This window comes from Aristolochia californica, unplaced genomic scaffold, assembly GCF_029961685.1.
Source record: "Aristolochia californica isolate CCGP_79_NKW_82.1479 unplaced genomic scaffold, dmAriCali1.0.hap1 SCAF_8, whole genome shotgun sequence".
Classification (NCBI taxonomy): domain Eukaryota; kingdom Viridiplantae; phylum Streptophyta; class Magnoliopsida; order Piperales; family Aristolochiaceae; genus Aristolochia; species Aristolochia californica.
The window spans coordinates 35,951,136-35,972,028 of record NW_027182279.1 but is presented as its reverse complement, the minus strand read 5'-3'; the positions used below and the strand labels follow the sequence as shown (position 1 = coordinate 35,972,028).

The 20,893-nt window shown below is 37.4% G+C and overlaps 2 protein-coding genes across 3 annotated transcripts; both read left to right on the top strand.

The window, feature by feature from the left end:
* Positions 1-9,178: 9,178 nt before the first annotated feature.
* On the top strand, positions 9,179-9,538 carry LOC137938435 (chitin-inducible gibberellin-responsive protein 2-like). The gene has a single exon (XM_068783391.1). It carries the CDS (start codon positions 9,179-9,181, stop codon positions 9,536-9,538), a length of 360 nt encoding a protein of 119 aa, XP_068639492.1.
* Positions 9,539-13,231: 3,693 nt separating this feature from the next.
* LOC137939516 (uncharacterized) lies at positions 13,232-17,440 on the top strand. Of its 2 annotated transcripts, XM_068784802.1 has the most exons (5): positions 13,232-13,600; positions 15,337-15,437; positions 15,591-15,707; positions 15,843-15,944; positions 17,046-17,440. In XM_068784802.1, exons 1-5 carry the CDS (start codon positions 13,366-13,368, stop codon positions 17,172-17,174), a joined length of 684 nt encoding a protein of 227 aa, XP_068640903.1. In that variant the 5' UTR covers positions 13,232-13,365; the 3' UTR covers positions 17,175-17,440. The 2 variants fall into 2 exon arrangements, with proteins under 2 accessions (XP_068640903.1, XP_068640904.1); XM_068784803.1 differs by lacking the exon at positions 15,843-15,944.
* The last annotated feature ends 3,453 nt before the right edge of the window (positions 17,441-20,893 follow it).

Genomic DNA, 20,893 nt, shown 5'->3' with positions numbered 1-20,893 from the left:
CTATGTGTGACATGTCTTTGTATTTTGCTTTTGCACTAGACCGTGCTACTACATTTTGTTTCTTGCTCCTCCATATAACCAAGCTTCCTCCAACCATCATACAATATCCCAAAGTAGATTTTCTGTCATCCGGGGATCCGACCCAGTCTACATCCGAGAATCCTTCGATGTTGAAGTGTCCATGATTTTTATAGAGGAGCCCTCTTCCTGGTGTTCCTTTAAGATATTGTAATATCTGTTCTAGTACTTGCTAATGACTAAGTTGTGGTTTGTGCATATATTGACTTACCACACTCACTGCATATGAAATATTTGTCCTCATTACGCAAAGATAAATAAGTCTTTTCGCCAATCTTTTATATTTTTCGACATCTACTTCTTCTCCAGTACTTGCACATAATTTTGTATTCGAGTCCATAGGAGTTTCTGCCGGTCTACATCCTAGCATTCTGGTCTCCTCCTGTAGGTCAAGGACATACTTGATTTGAGACAATATAATTCCATGTCTGGATTGTAGTACTTCAATACCCAAAAAATATTTGAGCAGTCCGAGATCCTTTGTCTTGAATTCAGCACATATCCTTTCTTTTGTCTTTGGATGCCCTTGGGATCACTGCCAGTTATAATAATATCGTCAACATATACAACTAGAATTACCTTGCCTGTTGGTGTGTCTTTAAAAAAGACAGAGTGATTTCTAGAGCATATGTGAAATTCAGCCTGTATGAGTGTTTGGCTAAAATTTATTGAGGATCCCATGAATAATACCTCGAGCAAGGGGAGAAAGAAAAAAAATGGAAAAAGAGAAAAGCTCTCGGGTAGAGAGAGCAGAGAAGGAAAATAAAAGAGAGTATAGAGAGAACACTTCACACGAGAGAGAAGAAAAAAAATAAGAAACTTGCTTGATGAATTCTGAGTTACAATCACCTCTATTTATAGTTGAGGAGGTGATAGAGTCCATGTACAAATAATTTTAGGACTCTTAATTATATTCCAACTAGAACTCTCCAAGATAAGCCTATCATGATAAGATTACATTATCTATTTAAGAGACTAATTTAACTCTCAACTACAAATTCCTTCTTTAAGGACGTGAATCAAGCTAGAGAGCCAGCTCTTGGTCTTATCTTGTGGGTCCCACATGATACTTCCAGCTCATGTAGATAGAGATACCAGCTCATGGAATCTTTGTGGGTCCCACTCGATCTTCAAATCTTCTATTTAATTCCAGTACATGTTCCTTATCTTTTAGCTAGAGCCACTTTGTATGAGGACTCTTATTGACACCTCTCGAGCTCATGGTGGGTCTCACCAGCTTGTGGGGCTATGGTGGATCCCACATTGCAACACTCCCCCTCAAGCTGGGGGTGAGAAAACATCGTAGATGCCCAACTTGCTGCAAATGTTGGAAATTTTTTGTTAGTGACTGATTTGGTGAGAATGTCTGCAACCTGCTTCTGTGAAGATACATGCTGGTGAGATAAGATGCCGACAGTGAATTTTTCTCATATGAAGTGGCAGTCTATTTCTATATGCTTTGTTCTCTCATGGAAGACTGGATTTGATATGATGTGAATTGTAGCCTGATTATCACAATATAGATTCATAAGAGCCTCTTTGTAAAAACCCAGTTTAGTTAGGAGAGATCTGATCCATAGGAGTTCATTGATTGTGTATGCCATGACTCTGTACTCTTCTTCTGTACTAGACCTTGCAACTACATTTGATTTCTTGCTCATCCATGTAACCAAGTTTCCTCCAACCATCGTACAATAACCCGAAGTAGATTTTCTGTCATCTGGGGATCCGGCCCAGTCTGCATCTGAGAATCCTTCGATGTTGAAGTGTCTATAATTTTTATAAAGGAGCCCTCTTCCTAGTGCTCCTTTCATATATCGTAATATTCATTCTAGTGCTTGCCAATGACTGATTGTATATGAAATATCTAGCCTCGTTACGCAGAGATAAATAAGTCTTCCCACCAATCTTTGATATTTTCTGACATCTACTTCTTCTCCAGTACCTGTAAATAATTTTGTATTTGAGTCCATAGGAGTTTCTGCTAGTCTACATCCCAGCATTCTGGTCTCCTCTAGTACGTCAAGGACATACTTCCTTTGAGATAATATAATTCCATGTCTGGATCGTAGTACTTCAATACCCAAAAAATATTTGAGTAGTCCGAGATCCTTTGTCTTGACATCAGTACATATCCTTTCTTTTGTCTTTTGGATGCCCTCAAGATCACTGCTAGTTATAATAATGTCATCAACATATACGGCTAGAATTACCTTGCCCTTCAGTGTGTCTTTAATAAAGATGGAGTGATCCCCAGAGCATCTGTGAAATCCGGCCCGTATGAGTGCTTGGCTAAAATTTTCAAACCATGCACGAGGTGTCTGTTTGAGACCATAAATAGATTTTTGTAGTCGACATACGGACTCCCCCTCAACCACATACCCAGGTGGTTGTTGCATATAAATGTCCTCCTTTATATCTCCATTCAGAAAAGCATTTTTACATCAAGTTGATAGACTTGCCAGGAAGAATTAGCTGCAAGAGATAATAACAAACGTACCGAGTTTAATTTAGCCACTAGAGAGAAGGTTTCTTCATAATCAATGTCATAACATTGTGTACAACCTTTAGCAACAAGGTGAGCTTTCAACCGAGCCACGGACCCATCCGAATTGTGTTTCAGCGTAAGTACCCATTAGCAACCGATGGGTTTCTTATCTAAAGGAAGGGGAACTAGAGCATATGTCTGATTTTCATAAAGAGCCTGTATTTCTTCATCCATAGCCGCCTTCCACCCTGGATGTTTGAGAGCCTCCTGATAGGTTTGTGGTACATGTACGGAGGAAATAGCTGATATAAATTGACAACAAACATGGGATAGACGATGATGAGATACAAAGTTTGTTATGGGATGAGAAGTAGAAGGCATGGTGCATGATCTGGGCGTTTTCCTAACAGCAATAGCAGGAGTATCATATTCTAGGCCAAAAATAATCGGAGAAGATGGACTTACCTTGGTAGGTTCTGACAACTCAGCAGGTGTGGAGTCAGTCAATGTTTCTGGGGGATGAGTAGTTTCTATAGCACGGGGCACAACCGGTCGAGGAGAACTTGATACGAAAAATAAACCTGAAGGAACATTATTAGAATAATATGGAGAGTCTTAAAAAAATGTGACATCCTGAGACATAAGTAAACGCTGAAGAGAGGTATTATAGCAAACATAACCCTTTTGTGTGTGAGAGTATCCTAATAAGATACACTTCATAGATTTGGGATCAAGATTGCTGTGTTTTGGGGAGGAAATATGAACAAAACATTGACAACCGAAGACTCTCAAAGGTAGTGAAGAAGGTCATCATCAGGTAATAATAGAGAGTACGAAGATTTTTTACCAAGAACGGAAGAGGGTAACCGATTTATAAGAAAACATGAGATAAGAACTACATGCGGCCAATAAAAATATGGAACTTTCATGGCATACAATAAACCACAAGCTACCTCAAGAATATGATGGTTCTTCCGTACGGCTACACCATTTTGTTGAGGGGTGTAAGCACATGATGTTTGATGAATAATGCCATTTTCTTGACAAAACATGTCAAGATCTTTGGATGTGTATTCTTTGGCATTATCCGACCGAAGCAGTTTAATTTTCTGCCCAAACTGAGTGAGTACCATTGCATGAAAAGATTTAAATATCAAAGGTATTTTAGAACGCTCTTTAAACAAAAATAACCAAGTGGTACGAGTGAAGTCATCAATGGTAACAAATTTATGTGAAAGACATGAAGAAATTGAGTATAGAAGATGTTTGTTACTTGTAAGATGCTTGGAGGCTCCTGAGTCAATTATCCACAATGAAGAGGAGGTAGAAAACATACATGAAGTGGTGGTGACAGTGGTTGGTGAAGAAGTACTTAGGGAGGACCTCATCATGGTCTTCATTTTTTTGGAATAGTTCATAATCTTCATCAGTAAAAGTATGCTTTGGAGTTGTTGTGGTAGACTGCTCTACCTTTGTATCACTCACTAAGGCTTGGTTAGTCCTATTCTCATTAGCTTTATAACATTTGTCGCGAGAGTGGCCCAATTTACCTTATATAGAGTATTCTTTTAGGTAAAATCATGTGTCTCTAGTATGGCCATATCCCTTAAAATGGGTGCATTCGTTCCCATTTGTTCGGTCAAAACTAGTCCTTCCATCTTCCTCCTCTATAAAATTTGCCTCGGCCTCGGCCTTGGTTAGATGGTATTCCCCTATGTCCAGAGTACATAGCGGATGACATTTTAGTAGTAGAGGGAGAAGCGTCTAGAATACGGAGAAGTGTAACACATACATCATCAAAAGTGGGAACCGCGAAAGAGCTAAGAAGGTGAGTCTTAACAACTTCAGGATGCGGTTTAATGTTGGCAAGGCATATGGCAGTTACCACAGCCTCTTTCTATTTATCTTGGACAAAGATATCTATAGAGGTTGGTTGGGCAAGCTTCCATTCTTGAAAAAAGCCTCGAAAGCGGGCCAAATATCCATGTATATTGTCTCCTTGTTTGGTGGTAAGCATCCGTTGTAAAATATCATATGGCCTTTGAAAGTATGTTGTCCGAGCTTGAATACAACTTGGAGCATGTCTCCCAATTTGTTTAGCCGTCTCTATATGAATGACATTATTGGAGACATGTTCTTCCATACTATTGATTAGCCAACTAATAACCAATGTATCCTCCTTTAACCATTTGGTATAGAATATATTATCTTCATCAATATGTAGTCCACGATTGGTGAGATGACCAACTAGGTCCTTCGTGATAAGAAATCGACGAACCGATGTGGACCAATTCATAAAATTTTCCCATAAGGGTGCAGTGGTGATTCTGAGTATGTCACTCTTGTGAATCATATTATCTTCAGCCATTGTAGGCAAATCAAGTGAAATAATTCTCCAATCAAGTAATCAAAATATGACCAAGTGGAGGCTTTAACCAACTCGGATAATGGAGATGCTCAGCATAAATGCTAAGTAATTAATTTTAATGGATAATGAATCATAAAAGGATCAAAATCATCCTTCTTTATCTGGGAATCTTTTTCCCATAGATTTATAAAAAAATCCAATATGCACTGGTCTCGGTCAAAGTATTGTGCAAACCGACAAACACTGCCTTGATAATCTCTTCTAATCAAAGATAATCAAATATGCATATATTCTCATAATTTCATAAGTTAAAAAAATATGAATAAGGACATCTATAAACTACCTCCTAATACTAAAAATCAGTAGCATAAAATTAATAATATCATAAATAAATACTTATCTCTTGAACTTCAATCTTGCTTCATAAGGTGCCTTCTATGAGCAGCTTTTAATCATATCTTCATAGAGTGTAATGGGGATCCTCAATTGGTAGTTCTGATACCATGTTGAATTTAGGATCCCATGTATAATGCCACGAGCAAGGGGAGAGAGAAAGAAAAAATGGAAAAAGAGAAGAGCTTTCGGGTAGAGAGAGAGGAGAAGGAAAATAAAAGAGAGTATAGAGAGAACACTTCACACGAGAAAGAAGAAAAAAATAAGAAACTTGTTTGATGAATTCCGAGTTACAATCACCTCTATTTATAGTTGAGGAGGTGATAGACTCCATGTATATGTAATTTTAGGACCCCTAATTATATTCCAACTAGAACTCTCCAAGATAACCCTTTAATGATAAAATTACATTATCTATTTAAGAGACTAATTTAACTCAACTACAAACACCTTCTTTAAGGACGTGAATCAAGCTAGAGAGCCAGCTCTTGGTTTTATCTTGTGGGTCCCACTTGATCTTCCAGCTTATGTAGATAGAGATACCCGCTCATGGTATCTTTGTGGGTCCCACTTGATCTTCAAATCTTCTATTTAATTCCAGCACATGTTTTTTATCTTTCAGCTAGACCACTTTGTATGAAGACTCTTGTTGATACCTCTCGAGCTCATGGTGGGTCCCACCAGCTTGTGGGGCTATGGGGTGTCCCACATTGTAACAAAATTTTCAAACCATGAACGAGGCGATAGTTTGAGACCATAGAGAGATTTTTGTATTCAACATACGGACTCCCCCTCAACCACATATCCAGGTGGTTGAAGCATTTAAATGTCTTCCTTTATATTCCCATTCAGAAAAGAATTTTTGACATCAAGTTGATAGACATGACAAGAAGAGTTAGCTATCAGAGATAATAATAAATGTAGCGTGTTTAATTTAGCCACTGGAGAGAAGGTTTCTTCATAATTAATGCCATAACCTTGTGTAGAGCCTTTAGCAACAAGGCGAGCTTTCAAACGAGCCACATACCCATCCGGATTGTGTTTCACCATAAATACCCATTTGCAACCGATGGGTTTCTTATTTGAAGGAAGGGGGACTAGAGCCCATGCTAGATTTTCATAAAGGGTCTGCATTTCTTCATCCATAGCCGCCTTCCACCTTGGATGTTTGAGAGCCTCCGGATAGGACTGTGGTACAGATACGGAGGAAATAACTGATAGAAATTGACAACAAATAGGCGATAGATGATGATAAGACACAAATTTTGTTATGGGATGAGAAGTAGAAGGCATGGTGCATGATCTAGGTTCTTTCCTAACTGTAATAGGATGAGTATCATATTATGGGCCAAAAATAATCGGAGAAGATGGACTTACCTCGATAGGATCCGACAACTCAGCAGGTGTGGTGTCAACCAGTATTTCTAGGGGCTGAGTAGTTTCTACAACAAGGGGCACAACCGGGCGAGGAGAACCTAGTACATAAGATAAACATGGAGGAACATTATCAGAATAATATGGAGAGTCTTCAAAAAATGTGACATCCCTAGACACAAGTAAACGCTGAAGAGAGGGATTATAGCAACATAACCCTTTTGTGTTCGAGTGTATCCTAAGTAGATACACTTCACAAATTTGGGATCAAGTTTACTGTGTTTTGGGGAGGAAATATGGACAAGACATTGATAGTCGAAGACTCTCAAGGGCAGTAAACAATGATCATCATCAGGAAATAGTAGAGAGTAGGGAGATTTTTTACCTAGAACGGAAGAGGGTAACTGGTTTATAAGAAAACATGTGGTAAGAACTACATGCGGCCAATAATAGTATGGAACTTGCTTGACATATAGTAAACCGTGAGCTACCTCAAGAATTTGAAGGTTCTTCCGTTGGGCTACACCATTTTGTTGATGGTGTAAGCACATGATGTCTGATGAATAATGCCATTTTCTTGACAAAACGAGTCAAGATCTTTGGATGTGTATTCTTTAGCATTATCTGACCAAAGGACCTAAATTTTTTGCCCAAACTAAGTGAGTACCATTGCATGAAAATATTTAAATATCAATGGTATTTCAGAACGCTCTTTAAACAAAATTAACCAAGTGATACGAGTGAAGTCATCAATGAATGTAATCAAATATTTCACTTGAGAAATATTGGAGACACTCAAGGGTCCCATACATCAATATGAATTAACCAAAAAGGAGAGACACTTTTAATTCCTAGACGAGGTGAGTATGTAGACCTCTGATCTTTACTCATTTGACATGTTTCACTATGAAGGTTCGACCTCTCTTTAGGAAAAATATGATGAAGAGATTGGGCGAACGGATGTCCCAACCGATTGTGCCATAACTTGGTTTCAGTGTCACAGGTGGATGCAATATTTATTTTTGGCACATCTAGGTAGTAGAGCCAAGCCCTTGTTCATGGCCTCCACCAATCACCCACTTCGTTTTAAGATCCTGAAACACACATGAAGTGGTGAGAAAGTGATAGAGCAATTAAAATGTTTAGTGAACTAACTAGCCGATAAAAGATTCAAAGGAAAAGTAGGAACGAAAAGGATATTAGTGAGCAGAAGTGATGGTGTAACAGAAGTGGATTTTTTCCCTTGAACTTTAGTATGCGAATCGTCAACAATGGTAACAAATTTATGTGAAAGACATGGAGAAACTAAGTGTAGTAGAAACGGAATTAATTATCCACGATGAAGAGGAGGCATAAAATATACATGAAGTAGTGGTGGCAGTGATTGGTGAAGAAGTACTTGGGGAGGACCCCATCATGGTCTTCATTTTATGGAATAGTTCATAGTCTTCATCAGTAAAAGTATTTTTTGCAGTTGTTGTAGTAGATTTCTCTACTTTTGTATCACTCACTAAAGCTTGGTTAACCTTATTCTCATTAGCTTTATAACATCTTTCGCGAGAGTGCCCTCTATTTGTATGTCAAAACGATTCTTCCATAGGTTGATGGGACTCAAATGGGCTGAGCAGCAAAAACCCTGCTCAAATTTTGGGAATGGGGATTTTTTGTTCCGTGAAGCAGAGCAACAAAGCGATTACTCCAATTTTTACGGAATTCCGATTTTTGGGTCTGAAATGCAAGATGGGATTTTTTTGGGGATTCAGACAATGGTAGAAAATTTTCATTGGGTGATATATGTTTCATGTTGATGAGAACATCACCAATACATTTGTTCTTTGTCAAATTGAAAATGTTGTGCTTAATTTTTTGGGTGATTTGTATGCTGCTTGGCCATTGTTCATGTCATTTATTCAACCAGGTGTGAGTTATGGAAATGAGATGGTAGCAAACGTGGGAAAACTAGAGAGACTACTGGGTTGAACAGTCTGACAAATTTTCAACTAGCTGCTGCTATTGCAGTGCAAAAATAGGTTCGAGTAGATAGTCTGGTTGGAGCTAATCCAGAGGTGATAACGAAAATGGAAGATGACGGGAAATTGTTTGATGAAATGCCTGGAAGAAAGGTGGAGAACTAGATATCTATGCTTAGAAGTTTTGTTGAACAGGGGAATTTGATAAATTATATTACTGTTCATATGCATAGTAGCAAATTTTGGGCGGAACAATGCCTCACTGAGCACAATAATATTATTTTTTCTATTATTTTGAAGGCTTCTTCAAAATTGTGTGATTTGAATGAAGGGAGGAAGCTCCTCTCTCTTATTTTTCAAGTGGGGAGTCATGATATTTTTGTTTCAACGGGTCTTATTGACATGTACGTTAAGTGCAGATATGTTGAATTTGCTTGTGATGTGCTCAATGAAGTCTCTGATAATGATATGGTTAGTGCATAATGGTTGATGGCTGAATTAAGACCGATGGTTTTAGTTTCAGGGGAGCCTCTTCAGCGGTTTGGTGCCTATATGCTTGAATGTCTTGTTGCAAGGTTGGCCTACTCAGGAAGTTCGATTTACAAAACACTAAAATGCAAGGAGCCTGGTAGTCCTCCACATGTACGCATAACTAGTGTTGATGATTCTCAATCTGCCTATGCTCAGGGAGGTGGGCTCCACATTGTAGGACAAAGGCTGGAAAGAGTTGCTGATTCTTGCAATGTGCCCTTTGAATTCCATGCTGCAGCCATGCCAGGATGTGAAGTTGAATTGGTGCATTTGCATGTTCTACCTGAAGTGGCTCATGGGTTCTTCAACAAAGTGATGTTTGTTGTGCCAGTGTAGAACACAATGCTGCTAGATAGCCAAGGACATAATGCTACTGTGGCAGCGCAGAAAACATTGCTGCTAGACAGCCAAGGACACAGTGTTGTTGTGCCAGTGCAGAAAAATTTGCTGCTAGACAGCCAAGGACATAGTGTTGCTGTGGCAGTGCAAAAAAACATTGCTGCTAGATTGCCAAAAATCAGTGCTGAAAAAAGTGGCAGTGCAAAATGAAACATGTGTTGTTAATTCTGGAAATCTAGATAACTCTTTGGTTGTAATTGAGCAAATGCTCCAAAATTATTTTTGGTATTTAACAACCTTAGTTTTGGGTTTGGATAGTCATGGGTTATGCAGATATCCACCTATTGTTGGGGGGTAATGTAGCCTGCAAGATCTGTGTTGGCATGCTCAGAGGGATTCATCCTAGTATTGGGTGCATGTTTACAATAGTGCCAATTGATATGGGAGGTGCCACAAAAATTTGTTGTCCAAATAAATATTCTGGGTACTACCACAGGAACATTAGAGTCTATAGTAAATTTATTTTTCAACACTGCACATTGTTCCAGTAATATTGAAGTGGTCAGTGAATGGGCTTTGTATGGTTCCAATCTCTCAACATTATGAGCTATTGTCTCTGAAAGATGCTAGTGATAAAGAACAGCTACAGGTAACTTACCTGGGGCTATTCAGCATGCTGCTAAGTACTTGCGCTCAGGGTAATTTAGTAAAGAATGTTAGGCAATTTGCTGAACAAGGACTGTTTCCAAATACTGCAAACAATGCTTGTTGGGTGGCTATTCTCAATCGAACAGGTCAGTCCCAGCATATGCTAACTGAAGAGGCTTTTGGGTTCTTAAAAAATATGAGGTCTGTAGGTGTTAATCTAGAGGGTGTTGTTATTCTTTCAGTCCTCTTCACTTCTGCCCAGTTGAAGGACTTCAATAGTGGTCTGTAGATTCTTGACTTGGTTCATACAAACCAAATTCCTATGAGTAGCCATTTAATAGTGATAGTGGTTGCTAGGTATGCCAAATATACAACAATCAATGATGCTCAATCTATTTTTGGTAGCAGGGACCAGCAAATTCAACCAGCATTGAATGCTCTCTTAGATGATGTGCTCGCTCAATCTTTTCTCAAAGGGACAAGAAGAACAACCTGATCTCTGCCTTGTGTTGGAATTTTTGTGGAGCCATAGCAGCGTTGTATGCACAGTCAAGTGAAGGACCACTGGATGAACTTGGGCAGCCAGCTGTAATAAGGAATCAGCTCAATCCGGCTACTGAAGTTATCGGGGACATGTTACATTTTGCCCATGAGGCAACCGTTGAGGTAGATCACACAAGGGTTGTTAATGTCGAAGCAGATGTTGCTAGTTTGGAGCAGGTGATAGTTCAACTTGTTGTTTGGTTGCTTATCCATATTAGGGTGTGCTACAGCAAGTGATGTTGGCAGTGTCGACAAAAAAAAAAAATTTGCTTCTCGGGTGGAATGCTCTAGTTTTGTTGTCCAGAGGGCTGACATAGATACTGCGGATGCTACTTGGGAATAGGTGGAGATGTCACTAGGCAGACCTTACCTTCGAGCTAGAGAACAAACTATTTCTCTAAGGGGGGCAAGGGGGGGGGGGGGGGGGGGGGGGGGGGGGGGGGGGGGGGGTGTAATGTTATGCATGCAATACGATTATTAAGTTATTTAGAGTATAATTAATTGTTTTTTTAATTTACTTTATTTTATTTCAGTTAAAGAATTAATAGGTCACAGGGGTATTTTTATAATATTTTATCTTGAACCTTGTAAAGGTGAACCCTATTTATTCCAAAAATAGTTAGTGAAAAGGAGAATTTGATTATTATCTTATTTTTACTAATTATTTTTAGAAATAATAATGATCAAATTATTTTTTTTTATTTTTTTCTTTTATAGTTTCCACATTGAGCCTTAGATTATATGTTAGATTCCGTGGATGTTGCTCCTCCCCTTCCTTGGTGTCGTCTCGGCGGAATACCTAAGTTCAGGGGAGAAATAATTTCTTCACCCTTATCCGTGCGCGAAGATGATTTCGCACGTGCGAGATCATAAAGTGAATAAAAATAAAAACTTTTTCCTTAAACTCTCATTCCTCATGGCTCTTGAAGAAATTGAAAATACATTTTAATAGAAATAAGTTTCTAGGGACTATTAGTGTCTCATGTTTTTTGTAAATATTTTTCTAATTAAAAATTCTTATTAAAAAATCATATAATTTTCTAAGTAAGATTTTCCTACAATTAATTGTTTTTTTAATTTACTTTATTTTATTTCAGTTAAAGAATTAATAGGTCACAGGGGTATTTTTATAATATTTTATCTAACCTTGTAAAGGTGAACCCTATTTATTCCAAAAATAGTTAGTGAAAAGGAGAATTTGATTATTATCTTATTTTTACTAATTATTTTTAGAAATAATAATGATCAAATTATTATTTTTTATTTGTTTCTTTTCTAGTTTCCACATTGAGCCTTAGATTATATGTTAGATTCCGCGGATGTTGCTCCTCCCCTTCCTCGGTGTCGTCTTGGCGGAATACCTAAGTTCAGGAGAGAAATAATTTCTTCACCCCTCCTCGTGCGCGAAGATGATTTCACACGTGTGAGATCGTAAAGTGAGTAAAAATAAAAACTTTTTCCTTAAACTCTCATTCCTCATGGCTCTTAAAGAAATTGAAAATACATTTTAATAGAAATAAGTTTCTAGGAACTATTAGTGTCTCATGTTTTTTGTAAATATTTTTCTAATTAAAAATTCTTATTAAAAAATAATATAATTTTCTAAGTAAGATTTTCTTACCAAGATGGGCTAGAAAATCGTATAAAATTTTTTTGAATAAGTATTTGACAATTGATGCTGTAATAATTTTAGCATGAGGCAATTATTGTAATTTTGTGTTTAATATTTTATTTGATTAAAAATTTATCGTTAAGTATAGTAATATATTAGATTAATTATTAATTTTTATTTATTTCCCTAGAAGAGGCAATAAGAGGTCTATTTAACTTTCCTAAGAAAATTTTAAAATATTTCTTGTAATTTTTTAATAACTCACTAATAGTAATAGGATTTTATTTAAAGTTTTTTTTTGGAAATATGTATCATAGGAAACAAATTTCTAGTTTTTCCCAGTATATAAGTTTCAACCAGAGGCACTAAGGAGGCCATAGTAAATTTATGGCCAGATTCAAAAATTACAAAACAAGCTAGAACACATTTGGGGTAAAAAAGATTAATATTAGTGTATTTTAATCTATTATTGAAATTCAATCCTGAACCTTCCCTATTATTCTTTTTTTTTTTAAATGTATGCATAATTTTATATATAATTTATTTTATTTTATATAGAGTATTAAATATAGGTTAAGCTGAAACTCGGGTAGAGCTCAACTCAAACTCAGTTAAAATTATCAGGCTCGAGTTCGATTACAATTTTAGGTTCGAGGCTAGGGTCGACTGAGCTCGAGTTCAAAATATTTAAATCAAAATCGGCTTGAACAAGGTTTGGACTCAGCTGGATTTGATGCCAACTGTATATCCAATTTTAAGTAGAGGTTATTCTCAATTTTATGTAAAATATATGTAAAATTTTATATATAATTTATTTGATATATATTTTTTAAAAAATTTTAAATATACGTTGAAGCTCGAGTTCGGCGGACGAGGCGTCTCCCCAGTCCATTTTCAGCCCTTCGTCTGCCGTATGTTGGCCTAAGTTCATTTTTCAGCCCTTCGTCTGCCGTATGTCCGCAACGTTCCCTATCTTTCATCACTCCTACGCTTCTTCCCAACCGCCATTTTCTTTTTTGTTATGGCCGAATCGTCTGCTGCTCTTTGTTGCTCATCCTTCCTAACATTTCCAGTTATTTCCCATTCTAAACAGAGACAACTTCATTTCCCAGTTACCCTTTATCGGCCAACTTGTCTCTCCCCTTCTCGAGCCGTACAATCGAGGGCAAGGGAGTCCGAGGGAAGTGATTTCTTCTCGGAGGACCCTTTTGACTTCTATACTTGGAAATATTGGAATGTTGAAGAAGGTGATGGTGGTAAGTGATTGCTTTTGTTTCGGTTTCCTCGATCGTTTTAGAGATTAAGGTATAATTTTTGAAAGTTAAATTTCGATTTGACTTTCTCTATGTTTTATTTAGGTGAGAAAATGGGTTGGGTCTTGCGTACTTCTCTAACTAATGTTTGTAGTGGCTAGAATTTCTGTCTTGGTTGTCGTTGGTCAATACTTGTTCTTCTATGCAGTTCTGTGGATCCATGGTCTTGATTTTCTGGTCCCGTTAAGAATTTATATACATTATGAGAATTTTAAAGTTGTAATTCGTCTTATTTTTTTTCAAAACATGTTATATTCACCGAATTGGCGACATAAGCTAGCCTCTTATAAAAAATTCGATGATGCTACTTGTCCCTTGATCTTCCGTGGCTTTTTTCGATTGGGTATTGCTGGTGAAATCGCACTCTGTCCAGGTTATCATGGCTATATGCGAGCTCTGCTTTGTGATGAATCTTGTGGTCTGTACTTGGGGTCTTAACTTTGATAGTGTGCTTTAATGAAGGGAAAACAAGAGTCAAATGTGAGTAATTAAGAGACCAATAAATTTAGCTGTAAAAGCTTGAGTGAATACCAATGGGTTCAGGAGAGAAATATTAAATTTTCCGCAGAGAAGAGCTAATGTTGACCAAGGATAAAATTGATAGGATGTTTGGATGTTTTCTTTTCTCATTTTAGGGTAGGTACTCTTGCCATGGTCAGGAAATCATGCCGGCTCAACTTCGACTATTTGACATGCATGCTGATATAACAAACATGATCTTGTGAGGACTGTTGTGGCAACTGTTAAATTTAGAAGTTAATAAGGAATTGAAAAATATTCTGGGAGTTGCGAACCAAAATTTTAAACATGAAAAAACTTACTACTGTGTTTTCTTCCAGTGGAGAAGATGAACCTGAAGATATCTTAAAAAATCTCCTTTCTATGCATGTTTGCATCAAGATTTATCCAATGTGAATGTGGCAACAGCGCAGCAGCCTTACTATTTGCAGCAGCTGGATGCAGTGTGACTAGAATGAATAAAGAAAATGGATATCTTAAGGTAGCTGTGTGCTTTCAATTATGGTTTGAGGTATATTTTTGGAATCACATGTGCTTCCTGTTGTTATGTACAATTTGTGCATTTGATATAGACTATTTACTTAACTACATGATCAAGTGGTTTCTGTACTGCACATTCCCTTACTGATAATTTACCCGAAATGCATGCAGGCCACTCTGCAGTTCATCTTTTTAGAAGAATGACCATGGTACAGATGATAGAATGTAACCATTACTTTTAGTCAAATCAAACCTGGAACTAAAGGAAATCTACATGAGATCTGTTTTCTGCTTTGAGAGATTAACTCTTAAAATAATCTGTAAAAAGTTGTGACATCTGTTTTTTTCAGAAACTGTTATTTTCTTGAAAGTGTTTACAAAATGATGTGGTTTCTGAAAAACAAATTACATTTTATGAATTTATGTTAACAAGTAACCATCATTAACCTTTTGCATCTTCAGCCATGGGAGCTGGATTACATGAAAGATGACCTCCTTTTCATAGTTTGTTTTTGCTTTGCAGAAAATTACTATTTAACTTACTCATCCTTAAAGCAGACTACTTCCATTCCTTCGAAAAAGCTTTTAAGTCATTGTGAAATGCTATGCAATTATCCTCTTGGCTTTTTCCAGAAATTAATTATCAGCTGATGAAATTTATGATTGACATATGTTTACAGGCATAGAGTGGGTTCCTGAAGAAAGAGTTACACTTTTTACTACTGATGGAATCCTTCAGATCGGAGGTTCCTTGTTGCCTTGTCACATTTCTTTATCAAAAGTATGAAATCTCTTGAGTTTGGGATTACATGTTTATGTTGTAGACCAAGGAGTAACCATTTTTTTTAAGAATGATTCTGTTGGGTGCTTGTTCTCTGGTAAAACTCATACTGAATCCATGAAAAAGAGCTGATTATTCCAGAATACTGTGCAGAGAAAAAGAGGTAAAAGAAAGGCATCTCAAAGATCCCAGCGGTTTCAGGAGAGTGATTATATGGATCCAAATCGAGGTCTTTGCCTTGGAGCACTATTTGATATTGCAGCAACAAATGTAAGCAGTTGTACTTTTTTGTACCTATTTGTAGTTATCAAAGTCTTTCAAAAACCTGCTGTTAAAAAAAAAAAAAAAAAGCCCCTGGAAACCTTTCTAGCAACTATCTTATCACTAAGACTTTTGTTACTCTAGGGGCTTGATATGGGTAGAAGATTATGCTTCTTTGGGTTTTGCCTTTCCATTGAAATGCTAAGCGATGTCGTGGAGGATACTGTGTTAGATCACGGTGGTGAGGTATATCTATTGCATTTCTATTCAGTGACTGCATAACACTTATTCCTTTCTTCTTTTTCATAATATACACATTTGCTTGTGGTAGCACAAGCAAAATGAACTTATGTAGTAGTTGAACCACGATCAGTCAAGAGGATAATTTCTAGTAGGGTTATTGCATTCCTAAGTGGTAGAAGTATACTTGACCTTCAAGTTCTTAGCTTAGTGGTCTTAGCCTTCACAGTATGGTTTTCAGAGGAATTGTTATTAAGTGACTGTTTGTGCCATTATGGGAAAACAAAATGACAGAAAACTCATTTTCTTACTAGAAAAATTTCCTATTGGAAGAAATTCCCTTTGACCTTTTTATGTTGCATTTGTGCCGCCATAGGGAACATCGGGAAAATGAGTTATAGTGTTTAAGTGGTTATTAGAAATAAATAAGTTTTATAAAAATAAAAAATAAAGTTGAAGTAAGAGGTAAGAGCTTAGTAACCATTTTACAGCTTCTTGGTTTATTTTTTTTCAAAAATAAGGCTGCAATAGGAAACTCATTTTCTTATCTTTTTTAACATTTCTTAAAGGCAAAAGAAATCAAGGAAAATTTTTTTCGTCCCCAAAAATGGCACAAATACTAGAAATTTTGGTAAAACAGAAAATTTTCAGTTAGGCATTTTTGTCTACACTTGCCTATTGACACAAGCACATCCTAAATGTGATCTAGATTTCTCTTTTCCACTTGTAGTAGAAGAAACTGGAATCTACCAGTTCATTGAAGAGAGTTATTGAAAATATATCTTCAGATTTTTCAAAAAATAATAACTTCTCTAATAGTCACAGAAACGTTTCACTAGAAAGGAGTCCCTCCGGTTTCACCTGAGAAGTAAACTACTGGGCACATGCTGCACTTCATATTTTTCTTGAGAAAACATTCATTTCTTGCTCCTGCCTCGAAATAAGAAGGAAGCCCAAGTCTGCTTTTATTTCAATTAGTGACAGCATTGAACTCATTTTCTAATTGTGCGGGGAAAGCTAGGTTGCATGCAATATTGAACAAAGTTTGTTATGTAAATAAAGTTTTGCTGGATCATCTCATTGACTTGTTTTCTTTCAAAATGTTAGGTTGTTGCTATTGAGAAGGCTTCTGACGGAGGGTTGCAAGAAAAGTTAACAATGACTGTAATTATTCCACTTTTATGGGGTGTTCCTCCTGCATCAGAGACTCTACGTTTTGCAGTTCGAAGTGGCTGAGGAGTCATAGAGAAGGACTATTGGCAGTGGGACTTCTTATAAATGATCTACCTCATGAATCTCATCTGAGCATCTTGTACATAATTGATGTAATTTTGTTCTTACCAAGCTGTAGGTTCCATTGTCTTGATCCCTTGGTAAGTTCCCTTGTAGTGTTTTAACTAGGACTTGCAAATGTGTAAACTGAATGATCATATTCTTTGTGAAGGAAAAACCCAACATAGATCCTGAAATGTATAAGAAGAGGGTGAGAAGGTGATAAAGTAATTTAGATGTTTTGTGTGCTAACTTACAGAGAGTAAGTTTAAAGGAAATTGAGGAACAAATATGATATTTCAAAGTGGGATAGAGGGTGTAATAGAAGATGATCCTTGCCAAATACTGTGGTTTGGGTACCATTAGCTATAGTAACAGACTTATCAGGAATACATGGAGATAAAAAATTTAGCATATGTTTGTTACCTGAGACATGTTCGGAGGCCCCATACTCTATTATCTAAGATGAAAACGAGGAAGTGAAAGAAAACATGCCTGAAGCAATAGTGGTAATTGCCATAGGTAAGGATGTAAGGGAAGACCCCACAAATGACTTCATTTTCGGAAATGTTTCATAGTCTTCATGAGAGAGGGTCATCTTCCCGTTTGTGATTCAACCTTTCTTCCCGTTTATAATTGGTAACAGAGGCTGGAGTAGTCGTGGCCCATTCCGGTTTACCATGAAGTTTCTAACAAGTTTCCACAAGGTGATTTTGACCACCACAATAAGTGCATATTTGAGGCTTTGTGTGAGAGTAACTAGGACCGGTTCTACCACCTCTTGTTCGACCTCCTCTAGAATTTCTGTCGCGGCCTCGGTTGGAGTATGATTTACCTCTATTACCTGAATACATAGCAGATGAAGCATAATTATTTAAGTTAGGAGATGGATCGGGGATTCACAACAATGTGACACTTATATCATCAAAGGACGGAAGTGCGGTCTTAGCAACTTCAAGGTATAGTTTGATATTTGTCAAACAAATTGTTGTTGCTAAAACTTCCCTTTGCCTTTCTTGAACTGAAATATAAGTGGAGTATAGTTGAGTGATCTTCCACTATTGAAGTAAACCTCGAAATTGAGCAAAATATTTATGAATATTGTCTCCTTGTTTAGTATTGAGCATGATTTGTAATACATCAAATAACTTTTTTAAAGTCATCGTACTAAAGTATAACTTAGTACAAGTGTCCCAAATCTGTTTGGCTGACTCTAAGTGGACAACATTGTTAGCTAAATGCTCTTCCATACTATTAATAAGTCAAGTAATCGTCAAATTATCATATTTAACCCACTTTAGATAGGATCGATTTTCTTCATCAATCAGAGGTGAAGGCTTGGTTAAGTGATTGAGAAGGGTCCTCCCCCTTAAGATCTATTGATAAATGATTAAATGTAAATATTAAAATTATGCTCTTCACCCTTAGCAAGAGTGAAGAAGACAGAAGAACTATAAATTAAATACATAAATAACACCATAATTACATCATATCTTCCAACACTCCCCCTCAAGCTGAGAGGTAATGCCAGTGGTCCCAACTTGAACTAAATAACATAAATGTAGTAATAAGTTTCTCCATCACGGTGTCCCAACCTGGGCATCGATTCTCAAAGGTAGAAATGGGTGATAAGTGGGTAAAGCTTGTCATTCACAAGATGACGATAAACTACCCATTGGTGCATATAAGTAGTTTCAATGGACTTAAAACACCCATATAAGTAAAAGGGATCTGCCAAAGCAATGCTCTAACAGGGTTGGCTAAGAAGGGTAAGTGAGAGTCAAATAAAGCATGGTAGGAGAAAGGCTGCCAAATAACCAATGGGTAATGGGTAAAGAGGAAGATAAGATGTTGAGACCACCATGTGCTTTATTTTTCTAAGAAATTCAAATTCCCCATCAGACGAACCAATGCCGACAACAGTCAGCAAATAATGAACCCAAGGCAAGCAACCGAGGAGTTTTTCTTTAAAATTAATGTCTCAATCAAGGAGACACAATAACAGTTGCGGAAATTGGCCAATACCCAAATAACATGCACCATATGTGCATTTGTATAGTAGCGGATAATTGGTAAATAATAGAAGTCCTTAAGAGTAATAAGGACATATGAAATAGTCCGCAGCGAGTCCATTAATCCAAGATAATAATTCAGTTGGAGATAAAGAACCGAGTCGAATCTAGACAAATACTAGACTAATATAACCGAATCTAGTCAAATACTAGACTAATATAACCAAGTCGTAGAAGAACTACGTATAGAACTTGGAACCCAAACACTTATAACCTAGGCAGGAAATAAATGGGCCGAGTCAGGTTGACCCGGACCAAGTTGACCTGGATTGAGTTGAATTGGCTCGAGTTAACCCAAGTGGGTAGCTGATTCGCTGGGTTAACTCGGCCAGGACCGGGTCTCTATCAGAATAGGCGCAGCCTGAATTTAATCCCTCGCTTCCCAACTCAGGAAAAAATAATTCAGCAGGTGATCTTCTTCCCTGCATAGCAGAGACGCTGGTGTGGTTGTTGTCAAAGTGATGTCCTGGCAATGTAGAGGAAGGAATCCAATGAGTCGATAGCTGGATAATAGCAACTTTCGGTATACAGTAATCGGCGGAAAATAATCTTCCGAAGATAGCAACCAGAGATAGTAACGAACAGCAATAGAGAATGCGACGAACATAAAAAACCCTGGAAGGTCAATCACGATCCACTAATCAAGCTCCAACCGAACAGATAGAGTAATTTATAGAGCAAAGCAATGCGAATTCAAGAATAAAGTCATCCGGCAGAGATCGAGTCAACCAACAACTTTCTAGTTTGAGTTTTCGAAATCAACAAGTTGCTGGCAAAGAAAAGGCCAGCGAAGAGATTCTATCTTCGGAAGTTACAGAAACAACAAAAATTACTGCGACTAGCAAGGAGATCAATAAGCAAAGATCTGATGAACTAGGGATCATGGACAAGAATTTTTTCAGATGCTGGCTTTTGAACAGAGCGGATCCGATCCAACGCCGGCGAAGAAACTAGCCAGATTTCACCAGATTGAGCTCACTTTCAGATACAACTTATCATCAACTTATCGATAACTTTCGACAGACAGCAATGGACAGCAAGAATTACCAGACCAGATAGAACTTCCAGAAATAGAAGGTCGGCCATGAATCAATCAACAAAGCAAATAGAGCAATTCGGAATTTCACGAGATCAACTCGGAATGACGACGCTCCGAGTTGGATAATTACACCTTCGAGTTTGCAGCAGTAAACTCGGGAGAAAAGATACGACTTTCGTCCAACGTGAGAGAAAAAATCGATCCAGAAAAATCATCTACATCGATCTAGAGACGGCATTGTAGCCATGATTTCGACAGTAACTAGCACATACATCAGCAGTCAAAACGCAGCTGATGATGTTTTCGAGATGCGGAACATTATCAATATAAGGTAGGGCGCTTGTAATCAGGATATTTATGCGTCCCGGTATAGGGACTCGGAACTCCAGCGTCGCCCATGACTTCCCCTCTTCTGTTACTGCTTCTTATTTTCCCGACTAATACGGCCCACAACAAGAAGCTACTGAACGTAAAAACACTTTGCCTTCAAAATCGATAGGATGGGCAACCAGTTAGATAGCCAGAAGCATAGAGACCGAATATCTGTTAGAAAGCAAAGAGCATAAGGTAGG

Bases quoted from the DNA above. Each gene is read 5' to 3' on its own strand.
- LOC137939516 (XM_068784802.1), top strand. From the start codon at position 13,366: ATGGCCGAATCGTCTGCTGCTCTTTGTTGCTCATCCTTCCTAACATTT. The intron at 15,438-15,590 runs GTATGAAATCTC...AATACTGTGCAG, and splicing joins GTCACATTTCTTTATCAAAA to AGAAAAAGAGGTAAAAGAAA. The intron at 15,708-15,842 runs GTAAGCAGTTGT...TTGTTACTCTAG, and splicing joins TTGATATTGCAGCAACAAAT to GGGCTTGATATGGGTAGAAG.
- LOC137938435 (XM_068783391.1), top strand. From the start codon at position 9,179: ATGGTTTTAGTTTCAGGGGAGCCTCTTCAGCGGTTTGGTGCCTATATG.